The sequence below is a fragment of the Mus pahari genome, chromosome 1 (genome assembly GCF_900095145.1).
Source record: "Mus pahari chromosome 1, PAHARI_EIJ_v1.1, whole genome shotgun sequence".
NCBI classification, from domain to species: Eukaryota; Metazoa; Chordata; class Mammalia; order Rodentia; family Muridae; genus Mus; species Mus pahari.
The window spans coordinates 18491258-18508679 of record NC_034590.1 but is presented as its reverse complement, the minus strand read 5'-3'; the positions used below and the strand labels follow the sequence as shown (position 1 = coordinate 18508679).

Sequence of the window (17422 nt, the reverse complement as noted above, 5' to 3'; positions counted from 1 at the left end):
GGAACTCACTCTGTAGACCAGGCTGGCCTTGAACTCAGAAATCCGCCTGCCTCTGCCTCCCGAGTGCTGGGATTAAAGGCATGCGCCACCACGCCCGGCCCCTCTTACCTTTCAAGTCAGGGATTTTGGTCTCCATCCTCAAATGAGCAAATCAGAGCTCCAGGGAAGGAAGCCTAGTCAGATCAGGCCCTGAGGGGTGTTTTGTTTTGTTTTGTTTTTTTCCTTTTTTAGATAAGGTCTTGTTGTGTAGGCTGGCTTGGCACTCTGCTCCACTTTCCTCCACAATGGCCAGCAGAGCCTGGGTCTTTGTGACCAGAGGTGTTTTCCTTACTGGGATGTTGTCCCTATCCTTGTTAAGGAAACTGAGGAATAGTAGGAGTGGCCTCGGATTAGAGGGTCAAGGCTGAACTGATTAGTAGCTTCATTTGAAAGTAATTCATCCATCAGCAGACTTGATGTTTCTATTGGAATGCTGGGGCCTAAAACCCAGGGGCCTGAGGAATGGAACACAAGCACTGCTACTGAGCCACCCGGCCTAACCTGTCCAGTGACCTGCAGTGTATTCACAGTTGAGCAGTAATGCTAGAACTTTTACCAGCTTAGGAAGAAACCCTGCATACTTTCCCCCAAGTCACCTCTTTCCTCAGATGGAGGTAACTGCCACATATTGTCCCATGTGCTTAGAGTCTTCTCTGTAGCTGAGTCTAGTGCTTTAGGCCTGTGATCCTTGCCTGCAGGGTATGGAGGCAGGAGGATCCAATCCAGACCAGTCTGCGGTATGGGAAAACTGTCTCAAAGAACCTCTAGATTCCAATACAGAACAATGTAACGTTATATATTGGGATTTTGTTGGTTTTTTTCAAGATAGGGTTTCTCGCTGTAGCCCTGACTGTCCTGGAACTCACTCAGTAGACCAGGCTGGCCTCAAATCCTCAGGGATCTGCCTGTCTCTGCCTCTCAAGTGTTGGGATTAAAGGTGTGCACCACCATCACCCACCTTTGCTATGTAGCTTTACAGTATCATTCAGGGAATACAAGTGTGTAAAAAGGTCTCATGTTCTGTACAGAGGGCATTGCTTTCAGTTCGAGTTTGGCAAATTCAGAGGGTATAAATGATGCAGAAGATAGAGGGAACTAGGAGAAATAAAAAGATACAAGGCACTGAGCAATGCCTGGAATTGGCTGCTCCCACTTAAAATAGTTTAAGGTACCTGGCCTCAGTTCCCACATTCTCCAGGGGCTGAGGTACAAAGATCCCTGGAGCTCATAAGGTAGCCTCAACAAAGAAAGTGTTCATATTGTTTGGTGTTCGTCCCTCATTTCTTTTTCTCTGCTGGATAGAACCCTTGTTACTTGTATGAGTCATGGCTTTTTGTAGCTCTGGCTGACCTCAAATTCTCCGTGCTTCTACATCAGCCTCTTCAGTTCTGCACCACACACCAGGGCCCATGGATACGGTATGTGTGTGCACCACACACCAGGGCCTGGGTTTTTTTTTCCTTCTGATTCTTGGTATTGGTAGTCACCTACAAGGATTCAGGAGCTAAACTGCTAGCATTCAAACCCTAGCTTGAGTAGCTGTGGTCTTAAGCAGTTTATGTCGTAAGATTATATTGTCTATCTCAAAACTGTTCTTGGTTCTAGAGGCATGGTTCAGTGGTAGAGCACTGCCAGACATTCAGGAGTTCCTTTGTGTTCCACACCAGTATTATCTCAAGAACAAAAGCACCACAGATGTGTAAATTCATAAACAGTGTTTGCAGCAGTGTAAGCCACCACTTTGGCATATGTCATAGCAACATTACTTACTTCAAACCCTCTGCTACAGTTGTACCTATACCAAGTTTCCCATGGCAGGCAGGATATCCTTAAATGTCCATGAGTACTGCCCTATCCTTGTTAGCTGAGGGTGCAGAAGACAGACAGTGTTGTGGCCGGTGGGACCTCCAGTTCCTGGTACCTCGGACATTCTCCTGCCCATTTTTTGTTGTTGTTCTGCAGGTTTGGGGCGCCTGCCCCCCGCTAGGACAGATCTAGAGGGGGTCTCCCCACCCAATGGGCCTGGCTCGGGCCCTGCGCCGCCTGAGCGGCGCGCTGGAGCCAGGAAACAGTCGAGCTGGCGATGAGGAGGAGGCGGGGGCCGGGCTGTGCCGCAATGGGTGGGCGCCTGGGCCGGTAGCTGGGAGCCGGCGCCGCGGGCGCTTCGTCAAAAAAGATGGGCACTGCAATGTGCGCTTCGTGAATCTGGGTGGCCAGGGCGCACGCTACCTAAGTGACCTGTTCACCACATGTGTGGACGTGCGCTGGCGCTGGATGTGCCTGCTCTTCTCCTGTTCCTTCCTCGCCTCCTGGTTGCTCTTCGGCCTGACTTTCTGGCTCATCGCCTCGCTGCATGGCGACCTAGCTGCCCCACCGCCACCGGCTCCCTGTTTCTCGCAAGTGGCCAGCTTCCTGGCTGCCTTCCTCTTTGCACTGGAGACCCAGACGTCCATAGGCTATGGTGTGCGCAGCGTCACCGAGGAGTGTCCAGCTGCAGTGGCCGCTGTGGTGCTGCAGTGCATCGCAGGCTGTGTGCTCGACGCCTTCGTCGTGGGTGCAGTTATGGCCAAGATGGCCAAGCCCAAGAAACGCAACGAGACACTGGTCTTCAGTGAGAACGCAGTGGTGGCTCTGCGAGACCACCGTCTCTGCCTCATGTGGCGGGTGGGCAACCTGCGCCGCAGCCACCTGGTGGAAGCTCACGTGCGGGCCCAGCTGCTGCAGGTGAGGGGGGCTGTGGGGGCTGGGGAGGGCACCCAGATGCTACAGTGTGTGCAGGTGCGTGTGTGATTAGAAGAGGAACCGTTGTAAAGTGTAGGAAGACTCCCTGACCTGGAGGCTGCCTGATAGGAATTTACTGAGTGCTCTAGACACGGGCAACCACTCCTGCCCTCCGCTGCTCCTCCTGCAGCTCCCAGCAACATTAAGGCAGGTGTGCAGCAGCCTGAGATGTGTTGAGTGGGTGTTGGGACTGTGAGGCCTTACCACTGTCCAAGGCACAATTCCCAGGAGAAAGGATGACAGAACTTGGGTCCCAGGCTCTCCCACCAATCTCCTGCCCAATGAATAGAGCACCTAGGCTGGAAACAGTCCCAGCACGAGGCCATTCTCCCCGGCCAGTGAGACAGCGACCTCCTCCAAGCCCTGCTGTAGAAGCTTCGATGCTCCTGACTTGAGGCCACATTGCTCAAGCGTCTGGGTTCCCATTGAGTTGCAGTCAGCACTGGCCTAGTAGAGGTTGCACTTGAGGTCAGATGAGAGGGTGGTTAACAGTGGGAAGTATGGCTTCCAGAAGCCCCTGGGACACAGAAAAAGAGCCTCAACCATACTTGAGCTCCTAGCCCTTTAAAACTCCCAAGATGGGCTGGCGAGATGGCTCAGCGGGTAAGAGCACTGACTGCTCTTCCAAAGGTCCTGAGTTCAATTCCCAGCAACCACATGGTGGCTCACAACCACCGGTAATGAGATCTGATGCCCTCTTCTGGTGCGTCTGAAAGTCAGCTATAGCGAGCAGGGTTGACCAGAACAAGCAGAGGTCCTAAAATTCAATTCTCAACAACCACATGAACGCTCACAACCATCTGTACAGCTACAGTGTACTCACATAAAATAAATAATAATTAATTAAAACAACAACAACCACAACAACAAAACTCCCAAGATAACCCAGAAGGTCACTTCTTCCAGAGGTCTGCAGGGTAGTGACACAACCTGAAAGTCAGTCATAGGGTAGTCAGTAGGAGGCAAAACTGCTGACACACTGACACACACTCCTCGGGGTGCTCAGCCCTATACTCAGTGGGATGAGAGACACAGCCTCCTCAAATAGCCAGAGAATAGTTCCTGTTGGAGCCAGATACACCCCGTACATCTTCCTGTCTCTGGGTCCCTAGGTCTCTAGTCGCTATCCCTCTCCAGGTTTCTTCTGTCTTTCCTTGCTCCTGGGTTTTGGTCGCCCTGGTGGGGTGGGTCTGTGTACCTCTCTGTTTGGGGTTTATGTTCCCCTTTCCCTAAGTTTGAGTCTGTGTGCCTTTGTCTTGGAATCTGTCTCTGCTTCTGTCTGTCTGCCTTTGTGCCTGTCTTTGGATCAATTTCACCGTATTGCTCTTTGTTCTTTCTCTGTATCTTTGCTTCTCTTTTTCTGTAGTCCTTGTTCACTTCTCTGACTCTGTCCTCTTGCTCCTGCACAGCCCCGTGTGACCCCCGAGGGTGAGTACATCCCACTGGACCACCAGGATGTAGATGTTGGTTTTGATGGAGGCACTGATCGCATCTTCCTTGTATCCCCCATTACCATTGTGCATGAGATTGACTCTGCCAGTCCACTATATGAGCTGGGGCGGGCCGAGCTGGCCCGGGCTGACTTTGAGCTGGTGGTCATTCTTGAAGGTATGGTTGAGGCCACAGCCATGACTACACAGTGCCGCTCATCTTACCTCCCAGGTGAGCTGCTCTGGGGACATCGCTTTGAGCCGGTCCTCTTCCAGCGTGGCTCCCAGTATGAGGTTGACTATCGCCACTTCCATCGAACATATGAGGTCCCGGGGACACCAGTCTGCAGTGCCAAGGAGCTGGATGAACGGGCAGAACAGGCTTCTCACAGCCCTAAGTCAAGTTTCCCTGGCTCCCTCACTGCATTTTGTTATGAGAATGAACTTGCTCTGAGCTGCTGCCAGGAGGAAGATGAGGAGGAAGACACTAAGGAGGGGACTTCAGCAGAGACCCCAGAGAGGGCTGCCAGCCCCCAAGCTCTTACACCAACCCTGGCTCTGACCCTGCCTCCATGACACACTGAGGCCCACTTCCCCATGTGACACCCCTTCCCAAAGATGACAGGGATGGAGAGCTTCCTTCCAGCCTCTGATGGGAGTAGGGCAGGGGTTTCTCAGGACCAGTGGCCTGCTGAGGTGACCATTAACCATGAGGATGTCTACCACAGATATACCACACCTTTATTCTCTGCTCCATTCTCACTCCCGAGACTCCTTTATGAGCTGGATTCCTGAGGCTTACTAGAGCCGAAGGATCAGATTTCTGGACCATACAAAAGACAAGGCATGGAGGCTGGACTTTGGTTGGACATCAGTGAGATGCACAGCCTCACGGAGGAAACTGTCAATTTACACAGATCAAGAAACAAGGATTCAGGATCATCATAATTGACCAAAGACAGAACAGTGACTGGACCATCTGTGGGGGGAAAAGGTCAGAAAGCCCAAGAGTTGAGATTCTCTTGAGTCTAAGTTGACATGGGGTTCTAGAACAGGTTGGCTAGAGGAGAGTGGAGCTGCTCCAGAAACTACAAAGCTATGTTTCTAGAATATACAAAACATTGGTAGGTTTCTGAGTTTGGAAGGACTAAGCTGACACACTAAGGTTCCAGATCCTGGAGGACTCTGGAGTACTGGCTGTTTAGGGTCAGGCTACGGGGGTAGGTCTGGCTTCTCCATGATCCACAGGGTGAATTTTGTTTTTGTGTGAAGTGCCATTCTTAGAACACCCAAAGGAATCGGGGTCTACGGTTCAAGGTCGATCAGAGTCCGGGTGGGAGTCTAGCTATCTGTGATTTGCTGGCTCCACTCTGCCCAGCAGGGTTGACCTTGGGTCCGTGACCTTGGGTCGCTTCCTATGGTTCTGTAATGCCAAAAGGAATCAAAACTCCAGAGACCAGAGCTGCCCTGTCCCAAAGCCTAGAAGTCCTTGTCATCTTCAGCCTGACAGCTCTAGGAGGCAGACACTGTTCTGGGTGGAGCTCGCAAGCAAGAGCCTAGACGATCACAGGGCTAACGAATGGAAAAGGGAAGAAAGAGGCTGAGGCCGGCAAGCCTAAAATATTCTGGGTTACTATACTCAGTGATGTGTGTCTCCTTCTCAACAGATATTATACATAATGTGTATTATATATGATATAAATACAGATCTCTATCTTTTCTGTTTGTTCTGTAGTAAGATGTGAAAGACCCAAGCTAACTGGAGCCCCACAGAGGTCCAGGAAGGCTCACTTCATTTAGATCCCAGCAGCTACAAGTAACTTCATGACTTTAGGCAAATCTTTCCTCTTGCTGCTTCTGTTTTCCCTGTAACAATAGCCACAGTTCTCCCGGGGTCCTCCTGGCAGGGTGGTCCTTCACCCTACAGAAGCTAAGATACAGTGTAGGTCCTGAGATTTCCTCTCCCTACCCTCATGCTGAAACAGCCTTCCAGGGGTAGCAGAAGGGACACTGACTTGATGGCTGGATCCATGTATTTAGATTCAGAACCAGCAAAAAGCATGGGCTATCACCAGGGCCAGTGTCACCATTTCCCTGCTCCAGCTTAGGGGCTGGGGATGGGAGAGGCAGCTGTTGTCTCTAGGGTATATCCACTGTGAGAAGTGGAGGCATTCACAGGGGAACCCTGTCACTGTATGAAGGCCCCGGAGCCCTGGCAGGGTGCCTGTATTTCTGAAATTGTGGGTCTCTGTTCTTGGCCTTTACCCATTGGAGCAGCCACCTAAGTGCTCAGCAGGCTGATGGCCAGAAAGAGGAGATGTCCTCACTCATGTTCCCCACTAGGAGCCAGCACCATCGCTGGCACTGGCTTGCCTGAGTGCTGAATCCACCCATGCCCTCTTCAGGTTCTCATCTTGCTTTATCCTTCAAAATCCCCAGGTAATAACCGGACAGGATTAATTAGCTGGCAGCTCTCCCACCTCCAAGTCCAGGGCAGGGGCTAGGAACAAAGAAGACCATGGCGGAGAAGGATGCTAAGCTGGGTTCAACAGGCAGGGATGTGGGATTCTAATGAAAAGGAGAGCACTGGGTAGAACTGGTGTACCCAGGGTCTCCACGAGGGAGGGCATGGGTCGCACCACTCATAAAGGTCACAGAGGGGATTAGGAGGCTCCATGACTAATCCAGAGGCTTACCCAAGTCCTGGCCCAGAATCTGCCCCCACCTGAGCAGCTCAGGGACACAAATGAGGACAAGACCTGGAAGCCCCATCATGGGCCTGGGATTTACAAGTGTGCAGAAGTCCCCATCAAACAGGCCCCTCACTGCTTTCCCTGTAAAGAGGAGAATTCTGTGTGGAGGGATGAGTTTAAGAAGGGCAGTGAGCCGGGCAGTAGTGGCGCACGCCTTTAATCCCAGCACTCGGGAGGCAGAAGCAGGTGGATTTCTGAGTTCGAAGCCAGCCTGGTCTACAGAGTGAATTCCAGGACAGCCAGGGGGGCTACACAGAGAAACCCTGTCTGGAGAAAAAAAGGGGGGCGGGGCAGGAGGAGTGTGGGGACTGAAAAGGTTGGGTGGAAGGAGGACTTTAAGTACAGGGTCTTGGGGAGTTGTTAAACAGAGTGTGAGGCAGAAGATTCTGAGGGAAAAGGGGTGTCTTGGGGGAACGCCTGGGGAAGGCAGGATTTTAGGAAGAGGAAGCTAAAAAGGAGAGTTTAGGAGAGAGGAAGAGCCTGAAAAACAGCGCTGAGAAGGTAGAGCCCCCCTGCAATCACGGTACCCAATACCATAACATTTGGAAGAAAGAATGCTTTTATTTACCATCCTTTGATTCTGAGGAGATTTGAGGTGTGTAGGAAAGTCTCATGTGGAGATACGAAAAGGGTTCAAAGATAGCGACCTGCTGAGAAGTACCCTGAGAAAGCAGGCAAAAAAAAAAAAAAAATGACCTGTGTGGCTCCCAGTTGCTTGGCAACCACTGCGGTCAAAAGCTAGCTTGGAGGGCCAGGAGGTGTGGCTCGAGCTGCAACCCAAGGTTGAGACCCCGCCCTTGACAACAAAGCTAACAAAGCACCGCCCCCTAACAACGGATGCCTGCGGGGTGGGAAGGGAAGGTTAAGTACCTCTAGTCTGGTTTGTGCGCAGGCCCAATCTCCCCTCTCCATGAAGCCACACCTCCTGGTCGCTTCTTTTTCAGTTTTCTTATTGGAGGGTAAAGCTGCCAAGGATTTTCCTTTGTTTCGGAGGCGGGACCGAGCACACTACCCACACTCCGATTGGCCAGCCTAGCAGTCTAACGCCAGCTGTACGTGCCTGCATCTGCTTCTTGTGTGTCTATTGGTCCTGGAAATGATCCTGTGGCGCTGGGTGGCGGAGCATTCGGGGAGACACACAGCGGATTGGGTGGTGTCAAAGCAAGGGGCGGGCCCCACCGGCCGGGCGGTTGGGCCGTGAAGGGAGAGTCTTTTCGGCGCTGAGGACGGGCGCTGAGGAGGCGGCGGTGGCTCCTGGGGCGTTTGAGCGGGCTCACTCGAGCCCGCGGGCCGACGCGGACGCAGGCCCAGCCGGCGGAACCGCCCCGGACTCCCCGCGGGCCTTCCTAGCCGCCATGGAGGACGGTGTCTACGGTAGGCCGGGCGAGGCGGGCGGGCGGGCGGAGCGGCTCCCGAACCCCGCCGCGGTCAGCAGGGCAGTGGCGAGGCGCCTTTCAGCGCACGGGACGGGCTTCCGGCGCGGCCGAGAGCCGGGGGTCCCGGGCCATTGTTTGGGCCGAGCCCGCTTCCGGCGACGGCTGGCGGGCGGGGCGGGGCGCGCAGCGGGGCGGGGCGTCCACCCGCGGGAGCGGCGGCCTGGCTTTCTTCCTGCGGACCTAGGCTTCCCGACCCTGACCCAGGATCCTGCTGCCGTAGCTTGTCTTTCCTGTGTACCCCAGATCCAGACCACGGTGTCCGCTATGGCGGAATCAGAACCTCGGTTCTTTTCCAAGAAATGCACCCAAGATTTAGGACCCCCAACTTTCCCATCATGATGGAGCCAGAGTCTGGCCCCCTTACGAGAAATCCACCCAAGGTTCATGCTAGGATCCCTACAGTGGTGAAGCCAGAGTCCTGGTGTCTTTCCAAGATTTGCATGCAAGATCCAGGATCCCAGGTCCTCAGCTACGATGAAGGGGCCTGTTCTCTTCTGAGATCTAGGACCCCAAAGCCCTTTTGAGGATGAAGCCATGAGTCCAAGGCCCTGTGTCCTTCCAAGTAATGTTTCCAATATCCAAGCGCCCTGTTCTACTGTATTAGGACCAAGGAGCCAGGGCTTCCAAATAAAGCATCTAAAATTCAGACTCGGGAGTTTCTAACTGTGGTGATGGGTCCAGGATCCCAGGGACTGGTTGCCTTTCAAGTAATTGGCCCAGAAATTCATCCCCAGACCTATGAGCTGGGATTCCTAGGCACTTCTGTCCCAAACTAAAGACTCAGAGTCTTATTCCCTCTCCTCTCAGACTTCTGGTACCCATTCCTCATCTGGACAGGAATCCAGACCCCCAGCCCAAATCCTTTCTCAGGATGCAGGAGTCCTGGCCCCCAGAACTAATTTCTTGACCCTGGTCCCCAGAGCCCCCAGACTTGACTCCAGAGGAGCGCATGGAATTGGAGAACATCCGTCGGCGCAAGCAGGAGCTGCTGGTGGAGATCCAGCGCCTGCGGGAAGAGCTAAGTGAAGCTATGAGCGAGGTGGAGGGTCTGGAGGCCAATGAGGGCAGGTGAGACCTGTGGGCACTCATGGGACATGGGGCTTAGCCAGGGCTCTGGATGCTCAAGCATTGGCCCTTGGCTGCTCCCCACCCTGCTTTTGCAGTAAGACCTTGCAGCGGAACCGGAAGATGGCAATGGGCAGGAAGAAATTCAACATGGACCCCAAAAAGGTTAGCGGGGAAGATATTCTGGCATGGTTTGCATCTCTCTGGTTCTAGAAGTGTTAAGACAATAGGCAGCCTTTAGACAACAGACTCTGTTCCATGATTATCTGTGTACTGAGGGTCTGGCCCTGTGCTTTGCAGTGCTGAGAATCCTAAGACCCTGCAGTACCCTCAGGCGTCCCCCAAATAGAAGTGCTAACAGTTCAGGGTGAGATATGGCAGTAAGAGAGGGGTTTTCATGACACAGGAAGAGCTAGGAAGGGATTCCATGTTGATAGCTTGATGGATGGGTGTCTGGTATCTGCTTCATTTCTTTATTGTACTGTGTAGAGTATTCCGTTATCCTTCAAGCCTGTGCCTTGCAGACCCAGTTGGACATGCTGGGATTGGCCTTAGAGGCTGAGGGGATGAGTTAGGGATGGTGCATGCGGAGCTCTGCGAAGGTGATGATGCTCTGTTAGGGTGAGGGCGCTTGGATGCTGAGGTTCGTGGGGAGCAGGAACCTCTGCCCTGGGCACACATCTGGCCCCCTCCCTCTAGGGGATCCAATTCTTGGTGGAACATGAACTTCTGCAGAACACGCCTGAGGAGATCGCCCGCTTCCTGTACAAGGGCGAGGGGCTGAACAAGACAGCCATTGGGGACTACCTAGGGGAAAGGTGAGCGGCCAGGCTGACAGTGCTCCCACTCTCGTTAGCACCTCATGGGGTAGAGCAGGTCTGTGGCCTCCACTGGCTCTGCAGGGAGCTGGAGAGTATTGGGAAGTGGTGCCTGTAGCTATCCAGTAAGTCGGGGCACCATTTATATTTGGGGCTACTGTTGAAGCCTGAAAGTTAGTGACTTAACCATGTCTACACAAGTGGATTGTCTGGAGTCTGGAGCCATGGGCCCGAGCCACAAGTAAATAGAAACCCTCTGTAGATATGAGTAAGTAGGAACTGGGAACTGCTGTGACTGCGTAGATAAAGGCCAGCTCTTGAGATAAAGGCTTCTAGGGGGACAGTTAAGAGAAGTGACATTAGGTCCTCTGTGTGCTCTAAGATCTGACAGGCTGTAAGAGCAAAGTGTCCTATTCCAGAACCCAGCCTATGGATGAAGCCAGGGGACAGGCGGAGTTGCTGTGGGGGAAGCACAGTGAACAAGATGTGATGATGTTATCTGTCCTGTCACTCATCCCGATGTGACTGTCTCTCCCTCCAGGGAGGAGCTGAACCTGTCTGTGCTCCATGCTTTTGTGGATCTCCATGAGTTCACCGACCTCAACCTGGTGCAGGCCCTCCGGTGAGGACAGAAATGGCAGAAATGCCAGGGCTTTCTCAGCTGTGTGTGTGTGGGGGGGTGACCACCCCAACAGAAACAAGCCACGCTCACCTCAGGAAATGACTCTCCAGTAGGACAAGCCCAGGGTGGGCTGCTTCTCCACTCTTCTCAGTGGGTTCCCCTTTTGACAGCAAAAGCACCCGCAACCCCCAGGCTAATTTATCAAACTTAGGGAGTGGAAAAAGACTGTTTCTACATAGGCCCACCTGAATCCTTGGCCAGAGCTTACAGATCTGGTCAGAACACACGCCTATACCTGAAGCTACAGTTGGAGCAGAGAGATTTGGAATCTGTTTGTTTAGGGGTTGGGATTGAGACAGCATTTCATTGTGTATCCCTGTTTGGCCTGGAACTCTGTAGACCAGGCTATCCTTAAATTCACAGCGGGATCACCTGCCCCTCTCCCCTGGGTGCTGTGCGTCGCCACAGCAGACAGGGTTTAGGTGATGATTTGTCTGCCTTTAACAGGGACTGAGTCGTGAGCGTTTTCCAGCCCTGAAACCCTGCCTACCCTGCCTCTCTCCCCATACCAGGCAATTCCTGTGGAGCTTTCGCCTCCCTGGAGAGGCTCAGAAAATCGATCGAATGATGGAGGCTTTTGCCCAGAGATACTGCTTATGCAACCCTGGGGTCTTCCAGTCTACAGGTAGGACCGGAGGACAGGTGTGGACCTATAGTCCAAGGAAGAAGTGCTAGACTCTGGATCACCAGATGAGCGAGGAATAGACATGTTCCCAGCTCCACCCCTCTTCTAACCTTGTGCCCCAGGGGTGTCTCAGTCCCTGAACTGGCCTGGCTGCTCCAGGAAGGTCATGATCCTCACCAGCTGCCTTTTTGACCTGGTACAGACACCTGCTACGTGTTGTCCTTTGCCGTGATCATGCTGAACACCAGCCTTCACAATCCCAACGTCAGGGACAAGCCGGGCCTGGAGCGCTTTGTGGCCATGAACCGGGGCATCAATGAGGGTGGGGACCTGCCTGAGGATCTTCTCAGGGTCAGTGCTGTTCCCAGCTCCACCCCTCTTCTAACCTTGTGCCCCAGGGGTGTCTCAGTCCCTGAACTGGCCTGGCTGCTCACAGTGTGTCAATGTGACCCTTGCGTCTGTTTCCTCTCCTGCTCCCACGTTCCTGCTCTGCCCTGGTTGGTGTTCTATGTCCCCACTCAGGCTTTGCAGGCTTGCTCTCCTGTCATCTCTGAGAACTTAACAGACTTAACAGCCTTCCCATCATTATCCCTTCATCTTTCTCTCCCTCCCTCCTCCCATCTCTTCTGCTTTCTGTTTTCCTTTCTCTCCTGGGGAGTGAGCAATTGATGATTTTCCTGACCCTTGAACAGAAGGCGGCTCAGAGGCCTGGAGTTGCTAACCTGTTTTCTGCCCCTCAGAACCTTTATGACAGCATCCGGAACGAGCCCTTCAAAATCCCAGAGGATGATGGGAATGATCTCACCCACACCTTCTTCAACCCAGACCGAGAGGGCTGGCTCCTAAAGCTGGGTACGTCCCTTCCTGAGCCTGCTGGCCACCTTGCAGGGACACTAGTGGCCTGGGTCATGACCAACCGTCCTCAGTTTTTGCACCTTTGAGAACCTCAAGTTTCCACAACTGAAAAATGGGGCTGAAATCAAGAGCAGACTTGTCTATGTGCTGGGCCTGATGAGCCAGGCTCTCACCTCCCTTAGTAAAAATCTCCCAGGCCCAGGACAGGATCAGCTGCTTGGCAGACGGCTCTAGACTTGGCCTCATTGCCAGCCTGCTGAATGTCAGCCCAAGGTGAGCCAACATAGGGATAACTTTGGGCTTCAGGCCTGCCTGAGGAGGGAACAGGAGAGATGTAGGCAGATGGTTTTAGTTGACTCTTGAGTTCCCGGTTGGAAGTGTGATATGGCACCGTGTTTTAACCAGCTGCTCAGTTATCCAGGGCCAGAGACGGTAACCAGGAGAGTTGTTCTGAGTTGCAGGTGCTGCGAACCCTGAGGCTGATGCAGGCAGGATCTGGGTGCAGGCCAGCCATTAGTAACTACAGCCCCTCAGACACGTGCAGTACAGCTAGTGGGGGAGAGCGGCAGGGCTGCCTGGACACTGCTCAGGGACAGAGTGAGGGCTGTAGCTAGAGTCTCCCTGCGGAGGGAGGGTGGGCTTGGGCCGCACTTAGCTCGTGCTGGTCGGCAGTGGCTTTGGCATCCCTCCAGGCCTTTAGGTCCTGTCCTGCCATGTTGATGGGTGCTCACGGAGCAAGGCACTGTGTCCTCATAGCCGGTGTGCTATCCTGGTGAACACACACGGCCCTTGCTAGGCAGCACCTGGCCCTGACCCCTTTGTAGGGTGCAGGGAAGCTAGGAAGATGACAAAAGATCAGGTTCCTCAACAGAGAGTAGTTCAGGAGGAGCAAGAAGGCAACTTCCCCCAAGATGGGGCTCTGAGCTGCTCTGCCGACAGTAGTTTCCATTTCTCATTTGAAGAAACTGAGGCTCAAAGGTGCCATGCCAGTGAGATGCAAGGGTCTGCCATGGGCTTGATTCTGACCATCATGGCTGATGAAAACATCTCTACTCCCACTGGTTCATCCAGACAGAGGCCACCGTAGGCCATCTTGTTCCAGAAAAGATATGGGTGGGTGGGGTCTCCAGAGAGGGCCAGGGACTTGGTAAGAGCACACAGCTAAGACCACCCCGACCCCTTAGATCAGGGAGGGTGTTAGGGCCATCCTGGCCAGGCTGAACACCAGGTGGGCAGGGGGAGGGCCTGGCTCCACCCCATGTAGATGTAACTGGTTTTCTTCCTCTCTCCCCTCCCCTCTGCCTGTTCTCTTGCTGTGGCTCTGGCTCCCTGTGCATCCCTTCCCTGACCCCCTGTTTCTGTCGCTGCGATTCTTGGGGGCACCCCATCCCTCCGCCTTCCCTTCCACACCTGGTCCTGCCTGCTTTCTCGCTGTCTGCCCCAGGAGGTAGGTACCTGGTTTTCTTGCCCCGCCCCCACCCCATCAGAAAGGGAGGGGCTGCCTCGGCCCAGGGGGAGGGGCTTGGGCCTGTGTTGATAAGAATAGGCAGAACCGTTGGCCCAAGCAGGGGGTCCCGACTCCTGGGGCCCCAGCAGCTTGTCCTTGCCTGCCTATCTTCCCTCACTGCCTCTGTCCTAGACCTAAGAACCCTACCTTTCCTGCTCTGCTCCCCCCTTCCCCAGCGGTTCCCCGCTGAGCCCGGCCCCTCCCACCCCTTCCCTTGCAGGGGGCCGGGTGAAGACTTGGAAGCGGCGCTGGTTCATCCTTACAGACAACTGCCTCTACTACTTTGAGTACACTACGGTGAGGATGGAGCTTGCAGACGAGGGCCAGGATGGGGCAGGGCAGGGCGGGGCGGGGCAGGGCACCCAGCTCTCGCTCTAAGGGAGTCACTGGGGACCCACATAACCTGAACTCTGCCTCTGCCTCTCAGGACAAGGAGCCCCGAGGGATTATTCCCCTAGAGAACCTGAGCATCCGGGAGGTGGACGATCCACGGAAGCCGGTGAGGCTCACGGGGTGCCTGCCCTTAACCCTGTGCCTGCATGTACCGACCAGGGTCCTCTGACCTGTCCCCTCCCCTGTGTTCCAGAACTGCTTTGAGCTTTACATTCCCAACAATAAGGGACAGCTCATCAAAGCCTGCAAGACAGAGGCTGACGGCCGGGTAGTGGAGGGGAACCACATGGTGTACCGAATCTCAGCACCCACCCAGGAGGAGAAAGATGAGTGGATCAAGTCTATCCAGTAAGCCTCATAGGGCCGGGCTCAGGCTGGAGGGCCGGGCCCGGGCTCAGGCCCTTGGTCCTCATCACACCTCTTTGCAGGGCTGCTGTAAGCGTGGACCCCTTCTATGAGATGTTGGCAGCAAGAAAGAAGCGGATTTCTGTGAAGAAGAAGCAAGAACAACCCTGACCCCTGTCCCCAACTCCATTATTTATTTTGGAGCTGCCCCGCCTGGGTGGCAGGACCCCTGGGCCCTGGGGCTGTGGATCCTGGTTCCCCATTTGGAAAATCACCACCTCTAGCTCCTGACTCCTTATTTGTAATTAACATGTTGGTAATCTTATTAATTATTTAATCCCTTGCGCCTGCAGATGCCCTCATTTCTTGGGTTTGGGAGAGCTGAGAACCCATCCTCTTGACATTAACCAGAATGCTGGGTTGCATACAGGGTGCAGGCAGGCACATCCCAGACAAGTCACTCAAGCCCTGTGGATGCTGAGTGGAGAGTTTACTGTCTCCGTGTGGTGTTTAGGCACAGCATACTCTCTATGTGCTCTGCCCACCATACTCTCTATGTGCTCTGCCCACCATGTTCATGTTGGACCTGTGGTCATTGGAGACGTAGCCAGCACAGGAGACTAAGACTAGAACAATAGAGGACTGGCTCAGGACGGAGCAGGTCCTGAGAAGGCCCGCGACGGTCACTAGGAACTGGCTCTGCTGTCCATGAGTACCTCAGAGTGTACTGAAGGGGGCACAGTGCTATCAGGAGGTACATGGAATGCTGCTGTGACAGTGGCCTCTTCTAGCCCCAGATCCAGCCTCCTGTGGAGGTGTGTGTTCCTGACTCATGAGAGGGAATCTCGGCGAAGGAATAGTGCTGAGTCCCCAAGTGGCCCTGACCTGTGCTTGTGGTGGAATAGTGAACAAAGGACCAAATGCCCCCTGCCCACATTTAGCCAGGAAGCTTTTTATTACTCTTCCTGGCCTGTGGTGAGCTTAAAGTCTGAATCCTGCCTCCTCCTCCCAGTTTCGGCATTATAGACTGCTAGCTGCCTTGCAAGACTTAAAGTGGTAGTTCTAGAGGGATTGCTTCTTCCCAGCATGCTTTAGCACGCAGGTCTGACTGGGAAGAAAGAATGCTGCCCCGGAACCTTCTGGGAATTGAGATTCCAGCACGTGTGTATTGGATTTGCAAACCCTTGTGGGTATGCACCCCAATAGCACTGGTCTGGATAAGTGGGAGCATCCAGGTTCTAGTTCAGGTGGGCTGTGGCTCAGGCTGCGTGCCAGTCTTCCAGTGGCCGTCTTGTCTCCTAGGAGAACGTCATGAATTACTCTTCCCTGCCCCCAGGGGCTGCTGTGAAATAGAGATTCCCAAATAAAACAACATGAGTGTCACCTCAAGTACCAGGAACGCTGGACAGTGAGCATCGGAGGTTCTTAACCATCCTCTCACAGGTCCTGCTGGCCTCGGTGTGGTGGGCAGCAGGGAGGTACTGTCTGGGATCTGGATTCCACTTCCCCATTTGTGGGTGTCCCTGAGCTTGGTTCCTTGTCTTTCACACCTTAGGACCAAGTTTTCTTGACACAAGGGCTTGCACTGATTGACAAGCTAAGGGGTGAGTTTGAGCTGGATGGTGACAAAGACATGAGGGCAAAGGAAAACCCTAGCAGTAGGTCTTCTCACCCCAGGGTCATTCATTGTCTGGCAACTGGTGACTACCATCAGCTGAGGTAAGATGGTGACTGGTGTGGCTAAGGAGGGCAAGAACAGGTTATGGGAAGCCGAGACTGAGGCAGTGTGTCTAAGTGAGGTGGTTGTGGTGATCTGAGAGTGAGTAGAGGTGGTGGGAAAGGAAGGGGGGGTCTGCAGTCCTTGGGGGGGTCTGCAGTCCTTGGGGACCCAGTGACTACAGCAGGAGGGAGTGGAGGAACCACCACCTTGGGCCCAGGGCTGTGATGATCAGCGCGCTTGATGGCGGGTCTCAAGGGAACGTTGGCCACACTAGGCTGCAGGTGTTTGTGGAACATTCAAGTCATTGCAAAATGCTTTAAGCTGCCCTTCAGGCCAGGTGTCCGGGGAGGGGGGCTCATTTCAATCCGTGTGCTAGGTGAGGCGGAAGAATTAAGGTGTTCAAAGCCAGATCGAGATAAGTGAGACCATGCCCTTCCCGGTACCCACCGACATACCCACACACATAAAAAGTCCCCAAAGTGGGTGTTTGGACAGAAGGCCACAGAGGGTGCCATGTGGGGATGAGTGCAGAGTGGGGCAAAGCACAGACAAGCCAAGGAGTGCCAACAATTACCTGAAGCCAGGCTTGCAAAACACGGAAGAGATTTTTCCAAATACTGATGTCGATGGTCTTGGTCTTGTAGCCTCCACAACTGTGAAGCAGTAAGTTTCTGTGGTTGAAGATAACTGAATATGAGTTTGTGGGGTGAGGGTTGGTGTGATAGTACACCCTCCTTCAGACCAGGGGTCCTGATCCCAGGTTCCTCCCTCAGATGCAGCGGCTCTGGGCCCAGCCCTCCTCCCGCAGCCTGGGGGTTAGACCTTTAACCTTGATCCCCTTAACTGGGTGTGACATTAGCATCTCAGACCTCAGATTGGCCTGGATCTCACGGAGGGGGAGGGTATCTGGCCCTCTTCACTCAGACCGAGGCATGAAGGTCCTGTCCCTCCCTCAATCCATCAGTTCAGGCCC

The 17422-nt window shown here is 53.9% G+C and overlaps 2 protein-coding genes across 3 annotated transcripts in view; both read left to right on the top strand.

Moving 5' to 3' along the window:
* Kcnj14 (potassium voltage-gated channel subfamily J member 14) overlaps nucleotides 1-5918 on the top strand; it is an 8503-nt gene extending 2585 nt beyond the window's left edge. The window contains exons 2-3 of the mRNA XM_021217984.2: nucleotides 2002-2763; nucleotides 4230-5918. Coding sequence (XP_021073643.1) covers nucleotides 2056-2763; nucleotides 4230-4826 — 1305 coding nt within the window. The 5' untranslated portion in view covers nucleotides 2002-2055 and the 3' untranslated portion in view covers nucleotides 4827-5918. The remainder of the gene's footprint in view (nucleotides 1-2001; nucleotides 2764-4229) is intronic.
* A 2241-nt stretch (nucleotides 5919-8159) lies between these two features.
* On the top strand, nucleotides 8160-15081 carry Cyth2 (cytohesin 2). 2 transcript variants are annotated; one of them, XM_029542471.1, is made up of 13 exons: nucleotides 8160-8377; nucleotides 9360-9507; nucleotides 9603-9669; nucleotides 10204-10322; nucleotides 10864-10944; nucleotides 11517-11629; nucleotides 11832-11980; nucleotides 12370-12481; nucleotides 14053-14055; nucleotides 14212-14288; nucleotides 14419-14490; nucleotides 14578-14732; nucleotides 14813-15066. In XM_029542471.1, the coding sequence occupies exons 1-13, from the start codon at nucleotides 8359-8361 to the stop codon at nucleotides 14898-14900; spliced, it is 1203 nt and encodes a 400-aa protein (XP_029398331.1). In that variant the 5' UTR covers nucleotides 8160-8358; the 3' UTR covers nucleotides 14901-15066. The 2 variants fall into 2 exon arrangements, with proteins under 2 accessions (XP_029398331.1, XP_021047097.1); XM_021191438.2 differs by lacking the exon at nucleotides 14053-14055 and having other exon boundaries at nucleotides 14813-15081.
* The last annotated feature ends 2341 nt before the right edge of the window (nucleotides 15082-17422 follow it).